The sequence below is a fragment of the Convolutriloba macropyga genome, chromosome 10 (assembly GCF_964194025.1).
Source record: "Convolutriloba macropyga chromosome 10, txConMacr16.3, whole genome shotgun sequence".
In the NCBI taxonomy this organism is placed as follows: Eukaryota; Metazoa; Xenacoelomorpha; order Acoela; family Convolutidae; genus Convolutriloba; species Convolutriloba macropyga.
The window spans coordinates 57,188,828-57,211,244 of record NC_134477.1 but is presented as its reverse complement, the minus strand read 5'-3'; the positions used below and the strand labels follow the sequence as shown (position 1 = coordinate 57,211,244).

The following is a 22,417-nucleotide window of genomic DNA, read 5'->3' as shown; positions in this document are numbered from 1 at the left end:
TTCCGGTAGTCATAATTCAATCTTCCGGTAGTCATAATTCAATCTTCCGGTAGTCATTCAGTCTTCTAATTCTCCCAACCCAGAGTATTTCAGGACAACTCTTTTCCCATCCCAAACAAGCCCACCACCCCCCCCCCCCATTTATTTCAAGCAAGCTTTAAAAGTGGCAAATATTGTATTTTGCGGGCAGAAACTGATTGAAATCTACCTATCGTCAACAGTAAACACCCCCGCCCCCACCCCCCTCTCATCTCCAACTTTTATCAGAGAACGTCTAAAAGGCATTTTAAACTTCCTTTAGTGTGGAATGAATAATTTCGATGAGTCTCGCAATCTCAACCCCCCCCCCGCATCTGAAAATACTCTTTTGACAACGTACACGAGCTTTCGCGACTTCACCTTAATCAGGTAGCCTTTTCCTCAACTCAGCCGACGTTTACTCCAAGCGCCACAGTAGACCGCCATCGTGTCAAATTTCAGTGGAAAGATGTCAAACGTCACGGAGGTCGCACCGAACAACAACACGAATGTGGAATACATATAGCGACCAAATAAAAGTTTTAAAATAGGAAATTAGGAAGATATGAAGTCAGGAAGCTTGGGGGGACGGGGGTTAGATGGGAACAGGGGGGGGGGGGGTGGATTGGGACGGGGGGATAGATTGGGACGGGGGGGGGGTTGGATAGCGACTATAAATAATTTTAAATATTTGTAGTTTTTAGTCTGTTTTGAATTCGTTTATTCAACTAATAACTTGTCACTCGTGCGAATACCCAAATTTAAATGTTTATTTTTCAGATCAATTGATTTATTTGTTGGAAGTAAAAATCGAACGGCCAAAAAGATGTCACAGAAATCGAGAAAAAAATGTTTTGTTTCCGACTCAAGCGAACAGTCCGAGGCGAGAAGTTATTCTACTCATGAAAGAAACGCTCACAGCGTTCCGAATTCAAATTACGAAACTTCGTATGCAACATATTCACAACAACAACTCAACAACAACAACAATTCGTATGCAAACAACAACTCCAACGAAGAAGAAGATGTGCAGCAAAATGTTAGTTCGCTGTTAATTTTTTTGTTCTGAATCAAATCAAGCAGGTCCAAAGCCTGCGATGCCAAAGGCTGCATTTGAACACTCGCCTCCTGTACGACAGCAGTTTGTCCTGGTTCATTCAGTTTGATTATTTAACCGTTATTTTACGCAGACAAGTTTTGATTTTGTTTATGGGTTTACAATATAGCTAGCACATCAGTCTATTCAATCATTGTTTGTACTCTAGATGCCCCCCAACTGCGAAATCTATATTCCAAACAACGAATAAGAGAAAGCTGTAAGAAAGCGGGCAGACGAACAAGGAGGCTCGGTAATGTGCGTACGCAGATCTCGCTTTTTGGACCTTTTCATGTACAAGTTCTCATCAAACTTTTTTGGACCTTTTCATGAGAAGTTTAATTTGAGTTGATTATAATCGTACTGGAGTATTAAGAGGAGCAAAAAGAGTAGTTTTTTTTGGTGCAAAAACTTTTCAAACGGCTTATGATGTAGAGTTAGAAATTGGTGTTTAAAATAATTTCGATTTTGAGCGTAATTTTTTTCACGTGAGCAATTTGACGTATGCTTTAAATAGCAGCGTCAGCAGTTCCAGGCGGCTATTATGTAGCTATTTTAGCTATATTGCGGTGCTCTTGGTTTTTTACAATTCAAAGAATTTGAATTGCATTGGGGCGCTGTCTTTTTTTTAAGATCTGTTAACACATCTTCTTGATTTGTGAAGTCAAATTGGAGTAGTGATTTTGGTCACGCCGAAACAGGAAACGGAGCGAAAAGCGAATGTTTTTGCGGCGTGATTTTTGTTGCTCTAATTTTTCAACCACAAATCTGCTTTTTGTTCGTTCGTTCATGCAATTTCAACTGAATTGCGTGCCTGACGTCAATTTTCGCTCTTAGTGGAGCGAGTTTTATCATTCGTGTGATTAAATTTTTGGTCACACTTGACCTACATCACTCTCAAAAATGACTACTTCACTTTGAAATTGACTTTTATTTACTTTAGTTCAAAGATAAGGTCAAGTGGGTGTCTGGGACTCTAAATGAAGGTTATTTCAGAGCAGCTAACAGAGGAAGCAAAGAATTAAACATACTTTTAAAATCGAATCATAACATAACAGCCTTCAATGAAAGGATTATTTTGGTCCGTCTTTTTTAATGTTTTTTTTGAGATTGCAGATCTACAAAGTTACTGCGGCTATTTTCTGGCAATCTGCCAGCTATGTTATTTATATATTATAAAACTAATCTATTTCAAGTTTAAATTTTACTAGGTGGCAAGCAAACTACCGATGCGCACCAATCGTGGTCTGGGCGAGAACAACAGACAGGCTGCGTTAGAAGCTCAGGAAAATACAAAAAAGCAACTTAAGAACAAGTTTTGGTTGGTGCTTTTTGAAGACCATGCTTGCTCTGTGGTTTCTGTGTTGAGCAATAGTGTTTGCCTAGAGCTTGGAGAGAGGGCGGACGTGAAAATGAGTTTAATTGATACAGCAAAATTTTTTCAACTGAACGATTTTTGAATAAAAATTCTTCTGAGGTTGACGAGGAAGTGAATATAAAATGGATAAAGAAAAATCCACGAACAAAGTCTTACATTTGGACAGCCAGAGTCCTGCAGGAAGGGCACGAGGATTTTTGTAAATTTTGGCTCAGTAAAGCGACAGTACAATTGGAGGATTCCGCTGGCAACACAATTTTTGTACCAATTGTACCAAGTCATGACCCAGACTTGACTGTGTACGAGGATGTTGCTCAACTTATGCTGAACGATAATCTAGGATCACAAGGTGCGAGAAGAAAATTGGACATGGTTGGCACTTCACAATCAACTTAAACTAAAGTTTCTGAGGAAAATAAAGAAAACGATCAGAACGATGGTGAAGAGGAAGAAGGTGGCTATACATTACTTGGTCCAAATGATTTGTCAAAAACTTTCATTGAGATGGGTGACGGTGTTCAGGGCCCAAACTGTAGCGAAGTAATAACCAACCAGGTTCAAAAACTTTAGAATTGTTATCGTTTTTTATGTTTTGTTTTATTAATACTAGCTGGAATTTATAGCTTTGACAAAGTCAGAGAAAATGGCATCATTCGGAAACCTTGGCCTGATGTAGATTCGTCTGAAAATTCAATTTTTTTAGGAATTCAGCTCTTTATTTCAATTTCAACTTGGCCTTTGAGAGTCTGCAATGAAAGTTAAACTTGAATGTTCATGATTTCAACAACATAAAAGATCAATATTGCGGAAAGTAAAAAAAAATGATTTCCAGTTTTTAATTAGTTTTCTGATTATCAGGTTGAGGAGCAAGTGCCGTCTTGCAGTGGTGCTCAAGCGATAAGAGCAAAGCCACTATCTTCAACACCTAGTCTGTTAAGAAAGTCAAACGTGCAAGAACTATTAATCCTGACGATGTTGCAGAGTTTAAGTCCCATAAAATTGACAGAGAAGCAACGGATTCAATCAAAGCTGCTGCGGACAAGATTATGGACGCAGCCATGTTGTTCATCAACTGCATGAATGATTTGAGACCAGAATTGAGAGCTTTATCTAATCGCAACTACCGCGAGATCCAACTATCTACTAACGCTGTTAAACAACTGGTGAGTGCAAAAACAATTTTAACAAGACCTAAAAAAATCACAAAAACGTGTCATCGTCTATAATAAGTTTTGATTCCAAAATCGGAGACCGTTCGTAGCAAAAGTTTGTTGTTATTGTCTCGTTTTCATACAGTTGAAACTGTTTCAGACTGCTGAGATATCAAAATTGGGTGTGCTGCTACCAGCAGCAAAAAGCTTTCCTGTATCCGATCAGGCTTTACTACTTATCACAAAGGGACCGGGAAAAGGAAAAGATTTGGCTTTGGTAACGGGAACATCGCCTCAAATAATAGGGAGAAATGCCTGTAAACAACTCTGGACGGATGATGAGATGAAAACTCACATGCTGTCTCCAAAGAGGGAAGAAAAAAAGGAGCCATCATTAGCACCGATTTCTCGCCAGTTAGAAAAGAACAACTCAAAGGTTTGAGTAAAATACTTGAAATATTGTTTTTGGAATAAAGTTTTCAATAGGATTGAATAATGTGTAATATAGATGCTCTGCGCTATAAAAGTAATGGAAATTTACAAAGTTTAGAAATGGGAGTTGCTGATAAGATGAGTCTTCGATGACTCAACATCAATTGTAGCAACCCTAGTGTTTTTGTTCTGGAACTCTTTCGCCTCAAATACGAGGAAAATTGGCTCCATATGTATGAGCTCGCAAAAAGTAGTCTCAACAATAAAGACAATGAGATCAAGTCATGCGAACGCAGAAGTGGTGATCTCAGAGAGATGAATTCGCAGCCCGACGACCTTGGTGATCACGTTAGTCATATACCCGATGATAATCTTGGCAATATAGTGAATGAGGAAGAAAATCTATTCACTGAAAACCAAGATTGACACACACACGCATTCGTGGGAAGCTAGGTAAACAATTTTGAAAATAATGTTCAATCACAAGTTGTACTCTCCTTTGAACTATTCAACTTTTAAATGTTGTTTGCTTGCTTTGCTTTCAGTAATTGTGTACTTGAATTGATGTTCGATTGTGATAACTTAATTTTTTTTCTGCCAGTTTGAATTATTTTTGTTACGGATTTTCTTTTGCTAACGTAATATCTGGAAAGTTCATTTCTGTTAAAAAATTCTTGGTTTTCCTGTTTTTCTTGATGCTTTTAAAAAAATGCGCAATGGTTTCATTTCTTTGGTAGGTCTAACATGAAAAAAACCTGCGTCAGAAGTATCATTTTTTTCAATTTTAGAGAAATAAATGTTACCAAAAAACGTAAATTGGTCAATTCTCGCCAAGTGCGATTTCTTTGTGGTTGAAAAAATGGTTCAGACTGCGGATCGCCCTGCGATGAAAACGATTAAGCCCTTGCGAGAAAGTATTTTTCAACGAAAATTACAAACAATAAATTATGGAAAGAGACATTTAACACTGTATGTAGGGCTTATGCTAGCCTCGGCCTCAACTTCCACATAACGCAAGACGATTTTGGTGGCTACCGCTTGATGTATAGTGGTAAGCATCCGGTGAACCCGCCATCTGTTCTAAGACGTAACCCAGTTGGTTTCATTTCTGTAGTTCCTGAGGGCGTTGTAACAGATCTTTCAATAATGTCTTCTTAACGTACAGTTGAACAGTACATATTACTTGGGCCTATGCGTTTCGTTAATTCCGATTGTAGTCCCAATTGTGAATATGACTTTTCAAGTGATTGCGGCATTGTGCAACTGCGAGTTCGACAAAAGATAAAACCAGGCGATGAACTGTTTGTGAAATATGGATCTGAGTTTTTTTAGCACAACACTTGTCGATGTAGAACCTGTGCCGTAAGGAAATCTCTGGAAGATCAAAACCAATTTTTTTTTGAACTGTTGTTGCATGACAATTTTTTAATGGTCGCAAATGAAGCAATCCAGGAAATTCAAGCGGAGAGCCCACAATTAATTGAAATTGTGAAACCTGTAAGAAAAAAACGAAAACGCATCAGAGGTCGAGAGTTAGTTGAGCTATATAATGAGGCTGCTGCCTGTCCACTGAGCAATGAAGGGTCGCCCATTGCATCTGCAAGGCCCAGTTCGTTTCGCAATCAGCAAATGTTAAAAGAATACAAAGGAATTTCTGAATCGGAATCTGACTCAGAAATCTCTTTGTGCTCAACGGAAACCAGCTCAAGTGAATATCTGTGTCCCTCCGAAACCCTGTTGCAGATGAGGCAATAAACCTCTCCAGTCAAACGATAAACGAAAGTTCTGTACATCCACAGTCAAGTTCAACGTTAACTTTTGAGCCAGAATCTCCCAATTGCTCATCTAACATTTTTCTTGAGCCAAGTTCATACATTGTCTCTGAAAAAGTGTTCGAGGGTAGCCAGATTTCCGTTGACGATGCAAAGTTTCTGGTAGAGTTTTTTTGCTCTCGTTTCAACCTGTCTGATGAATGTTCGTCTTCTTTACACTTGTTGATTAGAACCTGTTTACCTTTAGGGATTAAATTTCCATCGGGGTATTTATTCGTTCAAAAAATGAAAAAATCATATGAAGAAGAGTTTTCTTTAATAAAAAAACAGAAACGGAATCGTTTTGCGTTCTGAATATCCGTTCTCAACTCAGGGATATAATCGAGCGTCACTACATGTCAAACAATGGTTACCCCTCTCAACTTAAACAGAACCCAAACAGTGATTTGAATGAAAAAGTCAGCCCTCCTGCAGAAAGAAAAGATAATGAGATAACATTTAATCTTATCTTGTTTTCGGATGGAGTTAACATCAAAAAATCTACTTTAAAAAGGGAACTATGGCCTATCTGGATACAACTCACAGATCTAAATCCCGTTTTGAGAATGTCACGCAAAAATATTGTCCTGGCGTCTTTGTTTGTTGGTTCAAGTCATCCTGAATGGGAAGAACTAGTGCCCCATATCAAAGGGCAATTGCTTTCACCTGTGACATTATGGCCAGGAAACATCAACCCTATTCGTGCTCACTTCAAAGTAAGGTTAATTGTGTCTGATCTTTGCGCTAAATGTCACATACTGAACATGATGAAAATCAACGGTTACTATGGTTGCCATTTCTGCACCGCAGAAGGTGTAATCATCGGCAAAACGCACGCCTATTACCCGTACCACAAGAGTGGGCAATTGCGAGATGCAAGCATTAAAAATTTGTATGTATATTACGCTGAGAACTTTGATGCGGAAAAACCTTTGAACGTTGTCGGTATTAAAGGGCGAAGCGTTTTTGCAGATTTAGTAGACGGGTTGCCTCTAACAGCCCCCATTGATTATATGCATTGCGTGTTACTGGGGGTTTTTCAAGAGCTTTTGAAGTTATGTTATAAATCGTTATCTTCAGACGATAAAACCACAACTGCGCAAATTGTGTCCGATCTCTCGTGTCCGCGTGAAATGATTCGCCTATTCGCGTAAAATCAGATCATTAGAAGAACTATCTCAATTCAAGGCCAACGAGTATTTCAATTGGTTACTATATCTAAGCCCGCTAATTTTTATGTCCCGTATTCCGCGTGAGTTGTATGAACATCTTTGCAATTTAGTGTTCGGCGTTAGATTACTTTTTGAGTCAAGCTTGCCCCCAGCAGTTTCAGCTGCAGAAAGTTTTTTGGATATATTTTGCCGGGAAATTGTTTCAATTCATAAAAATGATCGAATCGAAACGATAAACGTGCACTGTATTAAACATTTAGCTGAGCAAGTTAAGAGGTTTGGACCACTGTGGTGTTACTCGGCAATGAGCTTCGAAGCAGCAAACAGAACTTTAGGAGATGTATTCAGTGGCAGTTCTCATTCAGAATGCGAATTAATTTTACGTAGAGTATTGCAGCTTCACTATTTACTGTATAGTGATATAGTTGAACCTCATTTGAAGCCAGTTTTTGACAAGCTCAGTGGAGATTCTGCTTCAAACTTAGATAATTTTGACGAAGAATTCATTGAAACAGAGGCTCTCAGAGCAGCAAAGTTGCGTTATCTTGGAGCGAAATTTCTCAACAGACATTTCAATGGCAGAATTCATTTTGACTCAACATGCTACAAACGATCAAAACGAGGAAATGTTTTTGTTAGATTCGCAGAAAACGGCGAAGAACTTTTTGACCAAATTCTTTTTTTCATTCAAGAAACAGGACCGCAAAATTATGGGGAAGTTATGGCTCATGTTAAAATTTTGTCAGTTCTCGAAAAGGTTGGACCAGTGGCTGGCTTTTTTTATCGCGTGAAAGAAAAAAAATGAAGAAAAACTTATTTCATCAGATGTAATAGATAAAATTTTTTTGACGAACCCAGCGAAAGCAAACCTCAAAACTGTTTTGTAGTTAAACTGTGTACCTCATTTGAGCATTCCTAAAACTTAACGCAGACAGTAAAAAGAAACTGATCAAGGCATCAGGTTACTGAACCTGCTATGCTATTTCGTAGATTGTGCTTCTTTCCTCGCAGTTATTTGTTCACTCATTTGTTAGCTTTGCATCAAGTTACTGAACTTGTTATGCATTTGAATATTCCAAATTATCAAAATTGATTTTCAAGTATTTTGGGTCATTTCTTCAAAATTTCTAGTTTAAATGAAAAATATGAAAGTATCGGGTTACTGGATCTGTTATGCTAAACAACCCTTTCCTAAATAATATCGCAGAAAGTTAAAAAAAACTGATCAATGCATCAGGTTACTGAACCTGCTATGCTTTTTTGTAGATTTCTTTCCTCGCAGTTATTTGTTCACTGATTTGTTAGTTTTGCATCAAGTTACTGAACTTGTTATGCATTTGAGTTTTCCAAATTATCAAAATTGAAAATTAAGTGTTTTGGGTCATTTCTTCGAAATTTCTAGTTTAAATGAAAAATATGAAAGCATCGGGTTACTGGATCTGTTATGCTTAACAACTCTTTGCTAAATATTAACGCAGAAAGAAACTGATCAAGGCATCAGCTAACTGAACCTGCTATGCTATTTTTTGGAGATTGTGCTTCTTTCCTCGCAGTTATTTGTTCACTGATTTGTTAGTTTTGCATCAAGTTACTGAACTTGTTATGCATTTGAATTTTCCAAATTATCAAAATTGAAATTCAAGTGTTTTGGGTCATTTCTTCAAAATTTCTGGTTTAACTGAAAAATATGAAAGCATCGGGTTACTGGATCTGTTATGCTTGACAACTCTTTCCTAAATATTAACGCAGAAAGTTAAAAGAAACTGATCAAGGCATCAGGTTACTGAACCTGCTATGCTTTTTTTGTAGATTTCTTTCCTCGCAGTTACTTGTTCACTGATTTGTTAGTTTTGCATCAAGTTACTGAACTTGTTACGCATTTGAGTTTTCCAAATTATCAAAATTGAAAATTAAGTGTTTTGGGTCATTTCTTCGAAATTTCTAGTTTAAATGAAAAATATGAAAGCATCGGGTTACTGGATCTGTTATGCTTAACAACTCTTTGCTAAAAATTAACGCAGGAAGAAACTGATCAAGGCATCAGGTTACTGAACCTGCTATGCTATTTTTTGGAGATTGTGCTTCTTTCCTCGCAGTTATTTGTTCACTGATTTGTTAGTTTTGCATCAAGTTACTGAACTTGTTATGCATTTGAATTTTCCAAATTATCAAAATTGAAATTCAAGTGTTTTGGGTCATTTCTTCAAAATTTCTAGTTTAACTGAAAAATATGAAAGCATCGGGTTACTGGATCTGTTATGCTTGACAACTCTTTCCTAAATATTAACGCAGAAAGTTAAAAGAAACTGATCAAGGCATCAGGTTACTGAACCTGCTATGCTATTTTTGGGAGATTGTGCTTCTTTCCTCGCAGTTATTTGTTCACTGATTTTTTAGTTTTGCATCAAGTTACTGAACTTGTTGTGCATTTGAATTTTCCAAATTATCAAAATTGAAATTTAAGTGTTTTGGGTCACTTCTTCGGAATTTCTAGTTTAAATGAAAAATATGAAAGCATCAGGTTACTGAACCTGCTATGCTACTTTTCGGAGATTGTGCTTCTTTCCTCGCAGTTATTTGTTCACTGATTTTTCAGTTTTGCATCAAGTTACTGAACTTGTTATGCATTTGATTTTTCCAAATTATCAAAATTGAAATTCAGGTGTTTTGGGTCCTTGCTCCAAAATTTCTAGTTTAAATGAAAAATATGAAAGCATCAGGTTACTGAACCTGCTATGCTAATTTTCGGAGATTGTGCTTCTTTCCTCGCAGTTATTTGTTCACTAATTTTTCAGTTTTGCATCAAGTTACTGAACTTGTTATTCATTTGAATATACCAAATTATCAGAATTGAAATTCAAGTGTTTTGGGTCATTTCTTCAAAATTTCTAGTTTAAATGAAAAAAATGAAAGCATCGGGTTACTGGATCTGTTATGCTTAACAACTGTTTCCTAAATATTATCGCAGAAAGTTAAAAGAAACTGATCAAGGCATCAGGTTACTGAACCTGCTATGCTTTTTTTGTAGATTTCTTTCCTCGCAGTTATTCGTTCACTGATTTGTTAATTTTGCATCAAGTTACTGAACTTGTTATGCATTTGAGTTTTCCAAATCATCAAAATTGAAATTTAAGTGATTTGGGTCATTTCTTCAAAATTTCTAGTTTAAATGAAAAATATGAAAGCATCAGGTTACTGAACCTGCTATGCTATTTTTGGGAGATTGTGCTTCTTTCCTCGCAGTTATTTGTTCACTGATTTTTCAGTTTTGCATCAAGTTACTGAACTTGTTATGCATTTGAGTTTTCCAAATAATCAAAGTTGAAATTTAAGTGTTTTGGGTCATTCTTTCGAAATTTCTAGTTTAAATGAAAAATATGAAAGCATCAGGTTACTGAACCTGCTATGCTATTTTGCGGAGATTGTGCTTCTTTCCTCGCAGTTATTTGTTCACTGATTTTTTAGTTTTGCATTAAGTTACTGAACTTGTTATGCATTTGATTTTTCCAAATTATCAAAATTGAAATTCAAGTGTTTTGGGTCATTGCTCCGAAATTTCTAGTTTAAATGAAAAATATGAAAGCATCGGGTTACTGGATCTGTTATGCTTAACAACTCTTTCCTAAATATTATCGCAGAAAGTTAAAAGAAACTGATCAGGGCATCAGGTTACTGAACCTGCTATGCTTTTTTGTAGATTTCTTTCCTCGCAGTTATTTGTTCACTGATTTTTTAGTTTTGCATCAAGATACTGAACTTCTTATGCGTTTTAATTTCCCATATTATCAAAATTGAAATTCAAAGGTTTTGGGTCATTTCTTCAAAGTTTCTTGTTTAAATGAAAAATATGAAAGCATCGGGTTACTGGATCTGTTATGCTTAACAACTCTTTCCTAAATATTAACGCAGAAAAAAAAGAAACTGATCAAGGCATCAGGTTACTGAACCTGCTATGCTATATTTTGGAAATTGTGCTTCTTTCCTCGCAGTTATTTGTTCACTGATTTTTCAGTTTTGCATCAAGTTACTGAACTTGTTATGCATTTGATTTTTCCAAATTATCAAAATTGAAATTCAAGTGTTTTGGGTCATTTCTCCAAAATTTCTAGTTTAAATGAAAAATATGAAAGCATCAGGTTACTGAACTTGCTATGCTATTTTTCGGAGATTGTGCTTCTTTCCTCGCAGTTAATTGTTCACTGATTTTCCAGTTTTGCATCAAGTTACTGAACTTGTTATGCATTTGAATATACCAAATTATCAAAATTGAAATTCAAGTGTTTTGGGTCATTTCTTCAAAATTTCTAGTTTAAATGAATAAAATGAAAGCGTCGCGTTACTGGATCTGTTATGCTTAACAACTCTTTCCTAAATATTATCGCAGAAAGTTAAAAGAAACTCATCAAGGCATCAGGTTACTGAACCTGCTATGCTTTTTTGTAGATTTCTTTTCTTGCAGTTATTCGTTCACTGATTTGTTAGTTTTGCATCAAGTTACTGAACTTGTTATGCATTTGAGTTTTCCAAATCATCAAAATTGAAATTTAAGTGTTTTGGGTCATTTCTTCGAAATTTAGAGTTTAAATGAAAACAATGAAAGCATCAGGTTACTGAACCTGCTATGCTATTTTGCGGAGATTGTGCTTCTTTCCTCGCAGTTATTTGTTCACTGATTTTTTAGATTTGCATCAAGTTACTGAACTTGTTATGCATTTGAATTTTCCAAATTATCAAAATTGAAATTTAAGTGTTTTGGGTCATTTCTTCAAAATTTCTAGTTTAAATGAAAAATATGAAAGCATCAGGTTGCTGAACCTGCTAAGCTAGTTTTCGGAGATTGTGGTTTTTTCCTCGCAGTTATTTGTTCACTGATTTTAGAGTTTTGCGTCAAGTTGCTGAACATGTTATGCATTTGAATATACCAAATTATCAAAATTGAAATTTAAGTATTTTGGGTCATTTCTTCAAAATTTCTATTTTAAATGAAAAATATGAAAGCATCGGGTTACTGGATCTGTTATGCTTAACAACTCTTTTCTTAATATTATTGCAGAAAGTTAAAAGAAACTGATCAAGGCATCAGGTTACTGAACCTGCTATGCTTTTTTTGTAGATTTCTTTCCTCGCAGTTATTTGTTCACTGATATGTTAGTTTTGCATCAAGTTACTGAACTTGTTATGCATTTGAGTTTTCCAAATAATCAAAATTGAAATTTAAGTGTTTTGGGTCATTTCTTCAAAATTTCTTGTTTAAATGAAAAATATGAAAGCATCGGGTTACTGGATCTGTTATGCTTAACAACTGTTTCCTAAATATCATCGCAGAAAGTTAAAAGAAACTGATCAAGGCATCAGGTTACTGAACATGCTATGCTTTTTTGTAGATTTCTTTCCTCGCAGTTATTTGTTCACTGATTTTTTAGTTTTGCATCAAGTTACTGAACTTGTTATGCGTTTGAATTTTCCAAATTATCGAAATTGAAATTCAAGTGTTTTGGGTCATTTCTTCAAAAGTTCTTGTTTAAATGAAAAATTTGAAAGCATCGGTTTACTGGATCTGTTATGCTTAACAACTGTTTCCTAAATATTATCGCAGAAAGTTAAAAGAAACTGATCAAGGCATCAGGTTACTGAACCTGCTATGCTTTTTTTGTAGAATTCTTTCCTCGCAGTTATGTGTTCACTGATTTTTTAGTTTTGCATCAAGTTACTGAACTTGTTATGCGTTTGAATTTTCCAAATTATCAAATTGAAATTCAAGTGTTTTGGGTCATTTCTTCAAAATTTCTTGTTTAAATGAAAAATTTGAAAGCATCGGTTTACTGGATCTGTTATGCTTAACAACTCTTTCCTAAATATTATCGCAGAAAGTTAAAAGAAACTGATCAAGGCATCAGGTTACTGAACCTGCTATGCTTTTTTGTAGATTTCTTTCCTCGCAGTTATTTGTTCACTGATTTGTTAGTTTTGCATCAAGTTACTGAACTTGTTATGCATTTGAGTTTTCCAAATTATCACAATTGAAATTTAAGTGTTTTGGGTCATTTCTTCGAAATTTCTAGTTTAAATGAAAAATATGAAAGCATCAGGTAACTGAACCTGCTATGCCTGCACAAGCGTCTTTGTTCATTTTTTCCCTTTCAAATTTATAAATTATCATTATTTTCAAAAATGATAAAGATTTTTTTGTAGATTGTCGGTTCTTCTAAATTGCAAATGATGAAAGAGAATGCATACTGAATACGTTAAAAGCAAGGGTTAGAAATGAAAATGTTTAAAATGGTTAAATTGTTTATTCTTACGGGACTTATTTCATTTTCTCCAAATGTCCAGAACACTTTTTATCCAACCTATATCCGGGACAAGTTAAAGATGTCGAGCAAAGTCCAAATTCTTTTCATGCTGTCAAGGACAGCCTTTTTCTGCCTTAAATCGGTCGAGGACAGTCTTTTAATAATTACACGTCTAGACTAGGGTCTGTTTGGGTGTGTGTGTGTGTGTGTGTGTGTGTGTGTGTGTGTGTGTGCGTGGGTGGGTGGGTGGGTGGGTGGGTGGTGGTGGGAGGGGGGGATTGATAAGAATATCCCAGATGCAACGGCTAACGCATTATTTTTATGCTGGATTTACGACAATCGCTTAGAAAAGTGCTTGTGTTAAATAGAGATTCAAGAGAATCAGGAGACTATATTTAAGAATAAATTCGCAAAAATTTTGATGGTGTAACTTACAGCTGCAAGTTCTCTGCTGATTACACTGTGTATCCCCATCCAGTTCACACACTAAGACAGTGCAGAAGAGATATGTTGCAGAGACCTCCTCAAAAAAGCGCACTGCTGGCATTGAGAATCGGGCCTGAAAAAATATCCAAAACAAAAATTTGTCTCACGGAAATCCCTAATTTAGTCGTGGATCTACGCTATTTTAGACATAGACTTGTGAAAAAAAGACCCAAAAATGTCTTGCGAGTGGGCATGATGAGTGGGCGTGGGTGTGTGTGTGTGTGTGTGGTCGTGTGTTTGTGCGGTGCGTGTGTATGTATGTATGTATGTATGTATGTATGTATGTATGTTTGTGTTAGTATGTGTGTGTGCGTGTGGGGTGTTTGTATGTGCCTGTAGTGTGCCTTTAGATGTGTGTGTGTTTGTGTGTGTGTGTGTGTGGTTGCGTGCGTGTGTGTATGCGTTTGTGGTTGCGTGTGTGTGTGGGGTGTGTGTATGTGCCTGTGGTGTGCCTTTATATGTGTGCGTGTGTATGTAAGTGTATGTATGTGTTAGTGTATGTGTATGTGTGTGTGTTTGTACGTGTGTGTGTTTGTGTGTGTGTGTCTCTGGGGTGCGTATGTATGCATGTATGTATGTGTGTGTATGTGTGTGTGATTGCGTGTGGGTGCATGTGTGTGGAATGTGTGTATGTGTATGTGTGTCTGTGTGTGTGTTTGTGTGTGGTTGCGTGCGTGTATGTGTGTGTGTGTGGTTGCATGTGTGTGGGGGGTGCGTGTGTATGTATGTTTGTATGTATGTGTTAGTGTATGTATGTTTGTGTGTGTGCGTGTGGGGTGTGTCTTTATGCCTGTGGTGTTTTTAATGTTCGTTACGTGTCGCTACATGTCAAAACTGTAATGCAGTCGTTTTGGCTCTGCTCGAAAAAAGTTTTTAGTTTAAATTCTTCGTTAAGTAGTCACCTGTATTTAATAAATCATAACACCGTCTTGAAATATATTTGAACTTGGTGGGGCATTTTTGTTTCAGTGCTTGTTTTTGGCGCATTTAAAATAGGGTCCCTCTGTTTAGAACAGCAATATAATTCGCTTCCGTAAGACAACTTTTTAAAAGTTTCCAAGATCTAAAATGTAAGTTTTCATGAAATCTAACATTTACAACTGTTTGCTTAAATGCGACGAAAAATTTCTACCTGAGAATTTAAAAGGACGCAAACCTACATTTCCAGGTCAAGTAATCCAATCAATCGATGATTTTCTTAAATATTAACCTTTCTTATATACTACGAGTTTTGTCTGGTCGTCACAGAAACTTTTAAGTTCCTCAATTTGGCCAAAAATGATTTCAAAATTTCAAAAAAAAATTAAAGTACCCTAATTTTCTCTAGCATGTAATTCTATAGAGAATTGTTGTTGCCAAGCAATAATTTTTTCGGTTTCTCTTGGAGAAAAGCATTACTTGACGTCGAGAATTGCTCAGATTCAAAGTCCCGATGCCCAGGCAGTTCATCAAATTTTAGTGCGTATTTTATTGAGGCCCTTTTTTCTCATTAATTAATTTTTGGTGGAAAAAGTTACAGTCTGAGACTGAATTTGTGAATGAAGACTAACGCGCGCGTATGTGTGTTTGCATGTGTGTATGTATGTGTTGTGTGTGCGTGCGTGTGCATGTGTGAGTGTGTGTGTGTGTCTGTGTGTGCGCGTGCGTGCGTGTGTGTGTGGTTTATGTGTGGTGTGTGTATGGTGTGTGGGTGGTGTGGTGTGTGTGTGTGTGGTGTGTGTATGGTGTGTGGGTGGTGTGTGTGTTGTGTGTGAATGGTGTGTAGGTGGTGTGTGTGTGTGGTGTGTAGGTGGTATGTGTGTGTGTGTGTGTGTGTGTGTGTGTGTGTGTGGTTTATGTGTGGTGTGTATGGTGTGGTATGTGTGTGTGTGGTGTGTGTATGGTGTGTGGGTGGTGTGTGTGTTGTGTGTGAATGGTGTGTGGGTGGTGTGTGTGTGTGTGTGTGTGTGGTGTGTGGTATGTGTGTGTGTGTGTGTGTGTGTGTGTGTGTGGTTTATGTGTGGTGTGTATGGTGTGGTATGTGTGTGTGTGGTGTGTGTATGGTGTGTGGGTGGTGTGTGTGTTGTGTGTGAATGGTGTGTGGGTGGTGTGTGTGTGTGTGTGTGTGTGTGTGTGTTTGCGTGTGTATGTATGTTTGTATGTATGTGTTAGTATGTGTTTCTGTATGTGCCTGTGGTGTGACTCTATTTGTGTACGTGTGTGCGTGTGTGCATGCGTGTGTGGTTGCGTGTGAGTGTGTGGGGTGTGTGTATGTGTGTGGGGTGTGTGTATGTATGTATGTATGTATGTATGTATGTATGTGTTAGTATATGTGTTTGTTTGTGTTTATGTGTGTGTGTGGGTGTGTGTATGTGCATGTGGTGTGCATTTATATGTGTACGTGTGTGTGCTTGTGTGTGTGTGTGTGTGTGGTTGCGTGCGTGTGTGTATGCGTGTGTGTGTGTGGGTTGTGTGTATGTGTGTGGGGGGTGCGTGTGTATGTATGTATGTATGTATTAGTATATGTGTTTGTGTGTGTTTATGTGTAAGTGCGCGTGGGGTGTGTGTATGTGCCTGTGGTGTGCCTCTATATGTGTACGTGTGTGTGTTTGTGTGTGTGGTTGCGTGCGTGTGTGTATGCGTGTGTGGTTGCGTGTGTGTGTGGGGTGTGTGTATTTGTGTGGGGGGTGTGTGTGTATGTATGTATGTATGTGTTAGTATATGTGTTTGTGTGTGTTTATGTGTGTGTGTGTGGGTGTGTGTATGTGCATGTGGTGTGCCTCTATATGTGTACGTGTGTGTGTTTGTATGTGTGTGTGTGGTTGCATGCGTGTGTGTATGCGTGTGTGGTTGCGTGTGTGTGTGGGGTGTGTGTATGTGTGTGGGGGGTGTGTGTGTATGTATGTATGTATGTGTTAGTATATGTGTTTGTGTGTGTTTATTTGTGTGTGTGTGGGTGTGTGTATGTGTCTGTGGTGTGCCTTTATATGTGTACGTGTGTGTGTTTGTGTGTGTGTGGTTGCGTGCGTGTGTGTATGTGTGTGTGGTTGCCTGTGTGTGTGGTGTGTGTGTATGTGTGTGGGGGGTGTGTGTGTGTATGTATGTATGTATGTATGTGTTAGTATATGTGTTTGTGTGTGTTTATGTGTGTGGGGTGTGGGTATGTAACTGTGGTGTGCTTTTATATGTGTACGTGTGTGTGTTTGTGTGTGTGCGTGTGTGAATGTGTCTGTGGGGTGCGTATGTATGTATGTATGCATGTGTGTTTGTATGTCTGACATTTTGAAATATTTTTTGTAGATTGGAGATTCAAATCTGTGTGACGCAAAATCATCTCTTCAAGAAGACGAACTCCTGAATCGTTTCCGGTTTTTTTTTCTCTGTAATTTTTTATCAAAGTTTTTAAAATTATGTAATCCATTTTTACAGCCCTGTTTACGATTGTGTCGGTGGTCGCCGATATGACGACCTAAAAGATCTCGTCCATGATGCAAGAAATTATACTCACATTTTTGTTATAGTGGGTGATAACGACGCCAAAAAAATGCCGGTTTCTTACAATTATCGAAAATTTGTTGAGTTTCGTGTTGCGGTTTGGTCCACAAAAGTAAAATTTTTTGGGCATCTGAGACGTAAGGATTTGCCACCTCAGTTAGTGTCTAAGAATAATATGTTTCTACGAAATAAACTTGGGTCACAACTTAAAGGAACCAGAGTGGTTAAACGCGAGGACTTCGATGACAATATTGGGTACCATTTTGATAAATATGGTGAAGGTTTTGGCCACCTTGGTGTTTTAATAATATCTGTGTTCAAAGAGTTTTGTTATGTGTAACTGAAATGTTGAGTTTCAAGTAAACGCTAATTCAGTTCTTCTGACAAATTTGTTTTCCCCTTAGAACCTACTTTTTGTTTAATTCATTTTATTTAATGGACTCCAGGTTCTGCTGCTTTGTTTTACCATTTCAGATTCATGTTTTGATGTTCTGTGTTTGTGTTAATGTTCCGTTTGACATCTTTCCCGTTCGATTCGAGAAGATGGCGCAAGATGGTGGCGCTTGGAGCTACCTGCGGCAAATGTTGGGAAAAGATCACCTGTGACTGGCGAAGTCGATTTACATGCAGATTATGACCTGAACAATTACAGAAAGAAGGGAAAGAGGATATGAGAGGGGACATTTAAACTATTTAATGTAATGGACATCACGTATTAAATGGACATTAATTCCATATTCCATATTTATATATGACATGTATTTATAAATTCATGCGTTTATAAATTCAAACAAAATGACATGTATTTATAATCATGCGTTTATAAATTCAAACAATTTACCAGAGCTTATTCTTTTTGCATGAGAGAGAGAGAGAGCAATTTATTTGACCGAGCAGCGTGAAACAACCACTTAAAGCCCCTACCAGATCAAAAAGCGGCAATATTTAGGCAACAATTAAGCATGAATTAACAAAATGTGCAGAGAGAGTTTTGGCGTTAATTACTTGTGTGCAGACCAAATTTAGGCGGTAATTACTTATACACAGACAAAGCATAGTCGGCAATTATTCATGCGCAGATATCATTTAGGCGGGAATTATTCATTTGCAGATAAAACTAAGCCGTAATTTACCCCTGCAAATAGAGTCAACAGTAAAAGTTTTTCATGCTCGTAAGATTTACTATGAAATTTTATCTGTAATTTCCCAAAAGTGACATGAACATAGTAATGGTAAGCCAAAAAAACAGACTGCAATTTTCAATGATTCAGCGCTGATTTTTGCTGCAAGCAAGGTACGGGTGCATAGCTACAGGGGAAATAAAAGAGGGGAAGTAGAATTAAGTTAAATAGTAATTTAATTAATCCAGTATTGGAATCTATTGTACTCATTTGTTCGCTGAAATGTACAATTTATTGCATCAAATGATAGTTTTCGTTTTCCGTGTTTTTGAATCGATGTTTTCCGGTTTTACAAAATGCCAAAGAAAAATTACTGAACCGCAATTCCAACTTTAACTTTTTCTAATTATTAAGATAGGATGGGAATTCCTACTTTTATTGGAAAAATCTCCATTCACAATTCGTCATTGGATCTTAGGTAGAATGGTGGCAGGATGTAGGTTACACAAATAAGTGCAAGGGAAAAGGGGAGGGGTAGACTACATGTAAACTTTTTTACTCTTTCAGAAAACCAATCAAAATTTTTTCCAACAAATGAACATTGCTGAGTTAATCTATCTTTTTTGGTTTTAGAGCCAGAAATCGTCAAGGTTGCCAAAAATGACAAGTTTCTATCGACAACAAATCCAACAGTCCAACGTTTGACAACCCAACCATTTTTCGATGACCAAAACTTTTTTGAAACTTTTTTGAAATTGAATAGTCTTGGTATTTTCGGTCATCCAAGGAAAAAAACTTCACTGAAAAAAAACATTATTTTGAAATTGTTTTTCGGTCTTGACAATTTGTTAGGACCTGATTGAGTCATAAAAAACACCACTGGTTTTTACCAAGTGTCGTCATGCGGGCATGGCGACATTTGGTAAATACAATTCAGACTTTCAGAGCTTTTCCGCACTGAACAAGCACATTTCAGGAGTATAACTTAATTAAGATCTGCCACAATGAGCAGTTTTCCTCATATGCGCAGATCTGACATATCGCGCAGTTTTTCCTCATTAGGATCATACCGAGGTTATAAATTTCGCCCCAGCAACATTTGTTTGAAAAATAGTCCCGCGCTGATGATAAGTCTGAGTAGCTTAATATCATAATTTTATTGATATCAAACCTTATTTACTATAGTAGTAAACACGTTGTCTTTAAATTAGCTTGATTGCAATTGGCAAAAAGCCAATTTGGCTTAGTGGTTACGATTGCTACGCAAATTGAAAGGCAGAAATAGACAAGCGGAAGTAGGAGTCGCACATAAAGCAAAACTTGAAGGGAGTTAGGCTGAACATAATCTTCTTTCCAATCAGTAAATATTACTCATAAATCAAAAATAGCCAGTCTAAGTTGGAATATTAACAAAATACTGGCCATGCAGAAAAACAGAATGTCTCTGGACTGATTCAGCGCTGATTTTCACCTCCTGGCAGCTCTTAAAGTGTCAAGTGGGGGTTTATTTCAGCGGGGGTTAATTTCCGGGGGGGGGGGGGGGGGGGGGGGGGGGGGGTAATTTTCCATGTGGTCTTTTTGCGAAACCGAAGACAGATACTTACGTCTGCAATAGAATAAACAATTGGCAGCAGTTACGGCAAATCTGGCATTGATAATTGAAGCTCCACAAAAACCCAGAATTATGCCTAACACGGGCATAGAACATTCTAGACGGGGCTGGTACCCCTTTTATAATCAGAACCCTAACTGATCTCGAAAGTTCATGAACTTGTTCTGATGTGCAAAATTGGATGATTATTAATAATGGGGTTAAAAAGCAGTGCAACATTGTCATGCCCGTGAACTATCAAGGTTATAAACTGTTTATTAATTATAACTATGACTATGATGATGCGAAAATTTATTGTACAAATTTGTAAATGTGTTTGCCTTGACCGAATCCAAATTAGTTTGAGCTGGCTGGATAAACTAAATCATTTTCGTTCTGTTCATTTAGTTATTAGAATATTTTTCCAAGTTGAACAGACCCGTCGGTAATGAAAGAGACCCTGAAAGATTTGTTTATATCTGCTCAACTCAGACAAGCCTTGCAAATATCCAGCGAAACTTTGATTCCAGATGGCATAAAATTGGGATCCCTAGTGATGAGCGGATTCGAATCATGAAAGAATCTTGCAAGATGATTCAAAACTTGCAAGATGCTTGCAAGAACCTTACAAGATATCAATCAAGGCAAAAAAGCAATCGGCTTGCAAATGTTTTAGGGTCAGCAATAAAACTGAAAAACTTTGAACCCTTTCCTGTCATAACCCTTTCCTTTGAATCCTTTCCTTTGAACCCTTTCCTTTGAACCCTTTCCTTTGAACCCTTTCCTTTGAACCCTTTCTTTTTTCTTTGAACCCTTTCCTTTGAACCCTTTCCTTTGAACCCTTTCCTTTGAACCCTTTCCTTTGAACCCTTTCCTGTCATAACCCTTTCTTTTGAACCCTTTCCTTTGAACCCTTTCCTTTGAACCCTTTCCTTAGAACCCTTTCCTTTGAAACCCTTTCCTTTGAACCCTTTCTTTGAACCCTTTCGTTTGATCCCTTTCTTTGAACCCTTCCTTTTGAACCCTTTCCTTTGAACCCTTTCCTTTGAACTCTTTCCTTTGAATCCTTTCCTTTGAACCCTTTCTTTTGAACCCTTTCCTTTGAACCCTTTCCTTTGAACCCTTTCTTTGAACCCTTTCTTTTGAACCCTTTCCTGTCATAACCCTTTCATTTGAACCCTTTCCTTTGAACCCTTTCCTTTGAACCCTTTCCTTTGAACCCTTTCTTTGAACCCTTTCCTTTGATCCCTTTCTTTGAACCCTTTCTTTTGAACCCTTTCCTTTGAACCCTTTCCTTTGAACTCTTTCCTTTGAATCCTTTCCTTTGAACCCTTTCTTTTGAACCCTTTCCTTTGAACCCTTTCCTTTGAACCCTTTCCTTTGAACCCTTTCCTTTGAACCCTTTCCTTTGAACCCTTTCCTTTGAACCCTTTCTTTGAACCCTTTCCTTTGATCCCTTTCTTTGAACCCTTTCTTTTGAACCCTTTCCTTTGAACCCTTTCCTTTGAACTCTTTCCTTTGAATCCTTTCCTTTGAACCCTTTCCTTTGAACCCTTTCCTTTGAACCCTTTCCTTTGAACCCTTTCCTGTCATAACCCTTTCTTTTGAACCCTTTCCTTTGAACCCTTTCCTTTGAACCCTTTCCTTTGAACCCTTTCCTTTGAACCCTTTCTTTGAACCCTTTCCTTTGATCCCTTTCTTTGAACCCTTTCTTTTGAACCCTTTCCTTTGAACCCTTTCCTTTGAACCCTTTCCTTTGAACCCTTTCCTTTGAACCCTTTCCTTTGAACCCTTTCCTTTGAACCCTTTCCTTTGAACCCTTTCTTTGAACCCTTTCGTTTGATCCCTTTCTTTGAACCCTTTCTTTTGAACCCTTTCCTTTGAACCCTTTCCTTTGAACTCTTTCCTTTGAATCCTTTCCTTTGAACCCTTTCCTTTGAAACCTTTCTTTGAACCCTTTCCTTTGATCCCTTTCTTTGAACCCTTTCTTTTGAACCCTTTCCTTTGAACCCTTTCCTTTGAACTCTTTCCTTTGAATCCTTTCCTTTGAACCCTTTCTTTTGAACCCTTTCCTTTGAACCCTTTCCTTTGAACCCTTTCTTTGAACCCTTTCTTTTGAACCCTTTCCTGTCATAACCCTTTCTTTTGAACCCTTTCCTTTGAACCCTTTCCTTTGAACCCTATCCTTTGAACCCTTTCCTTTGAACCCTTTCCTTTGAACCCTTTCCTTTGATCCCTTTCTTTGAACCCTTTCTTTTGAACCCTTTCCTTTGAACCCTTTCCTTTGAACTCTTTCCTTTGAATCCTTTCCTTTGAACCCTTTCTTTTGAACCCTTTCCTTTGAACCCTTTCCTTTGAACCCTTTCTTTGAACCGTTTCTTTTGAACCCTTTCC

General features: G+C 37.4%; 1 protein-coding gene across 1 annotated transcript in view; it reads right to left on the bottom strand.

The window, feature by feature from the left end:
* LOC142348087 (azurocidin-like) overlaps positions 1 to 20,263 on the bottom strand; it is a 33,959-nt gene extending 13,696 nt beyond the window's left edge. Inside the window, exon 1 of the mRNA XM_075399252.1 lies at positions 20,037 to 20,263. Coding sequence (XP_075255367.1) covers positions 20,037 to 20,133 — 97 coding nt within the window. The 5' untranslated portion in view covers positions 20,134 to 20,263. The remainder of the gene's footprint in view (positions 1 to 20,036) is intronic.
* Positions 20,264 to 22,417: the final 2,154 nt, after the last annotated feature.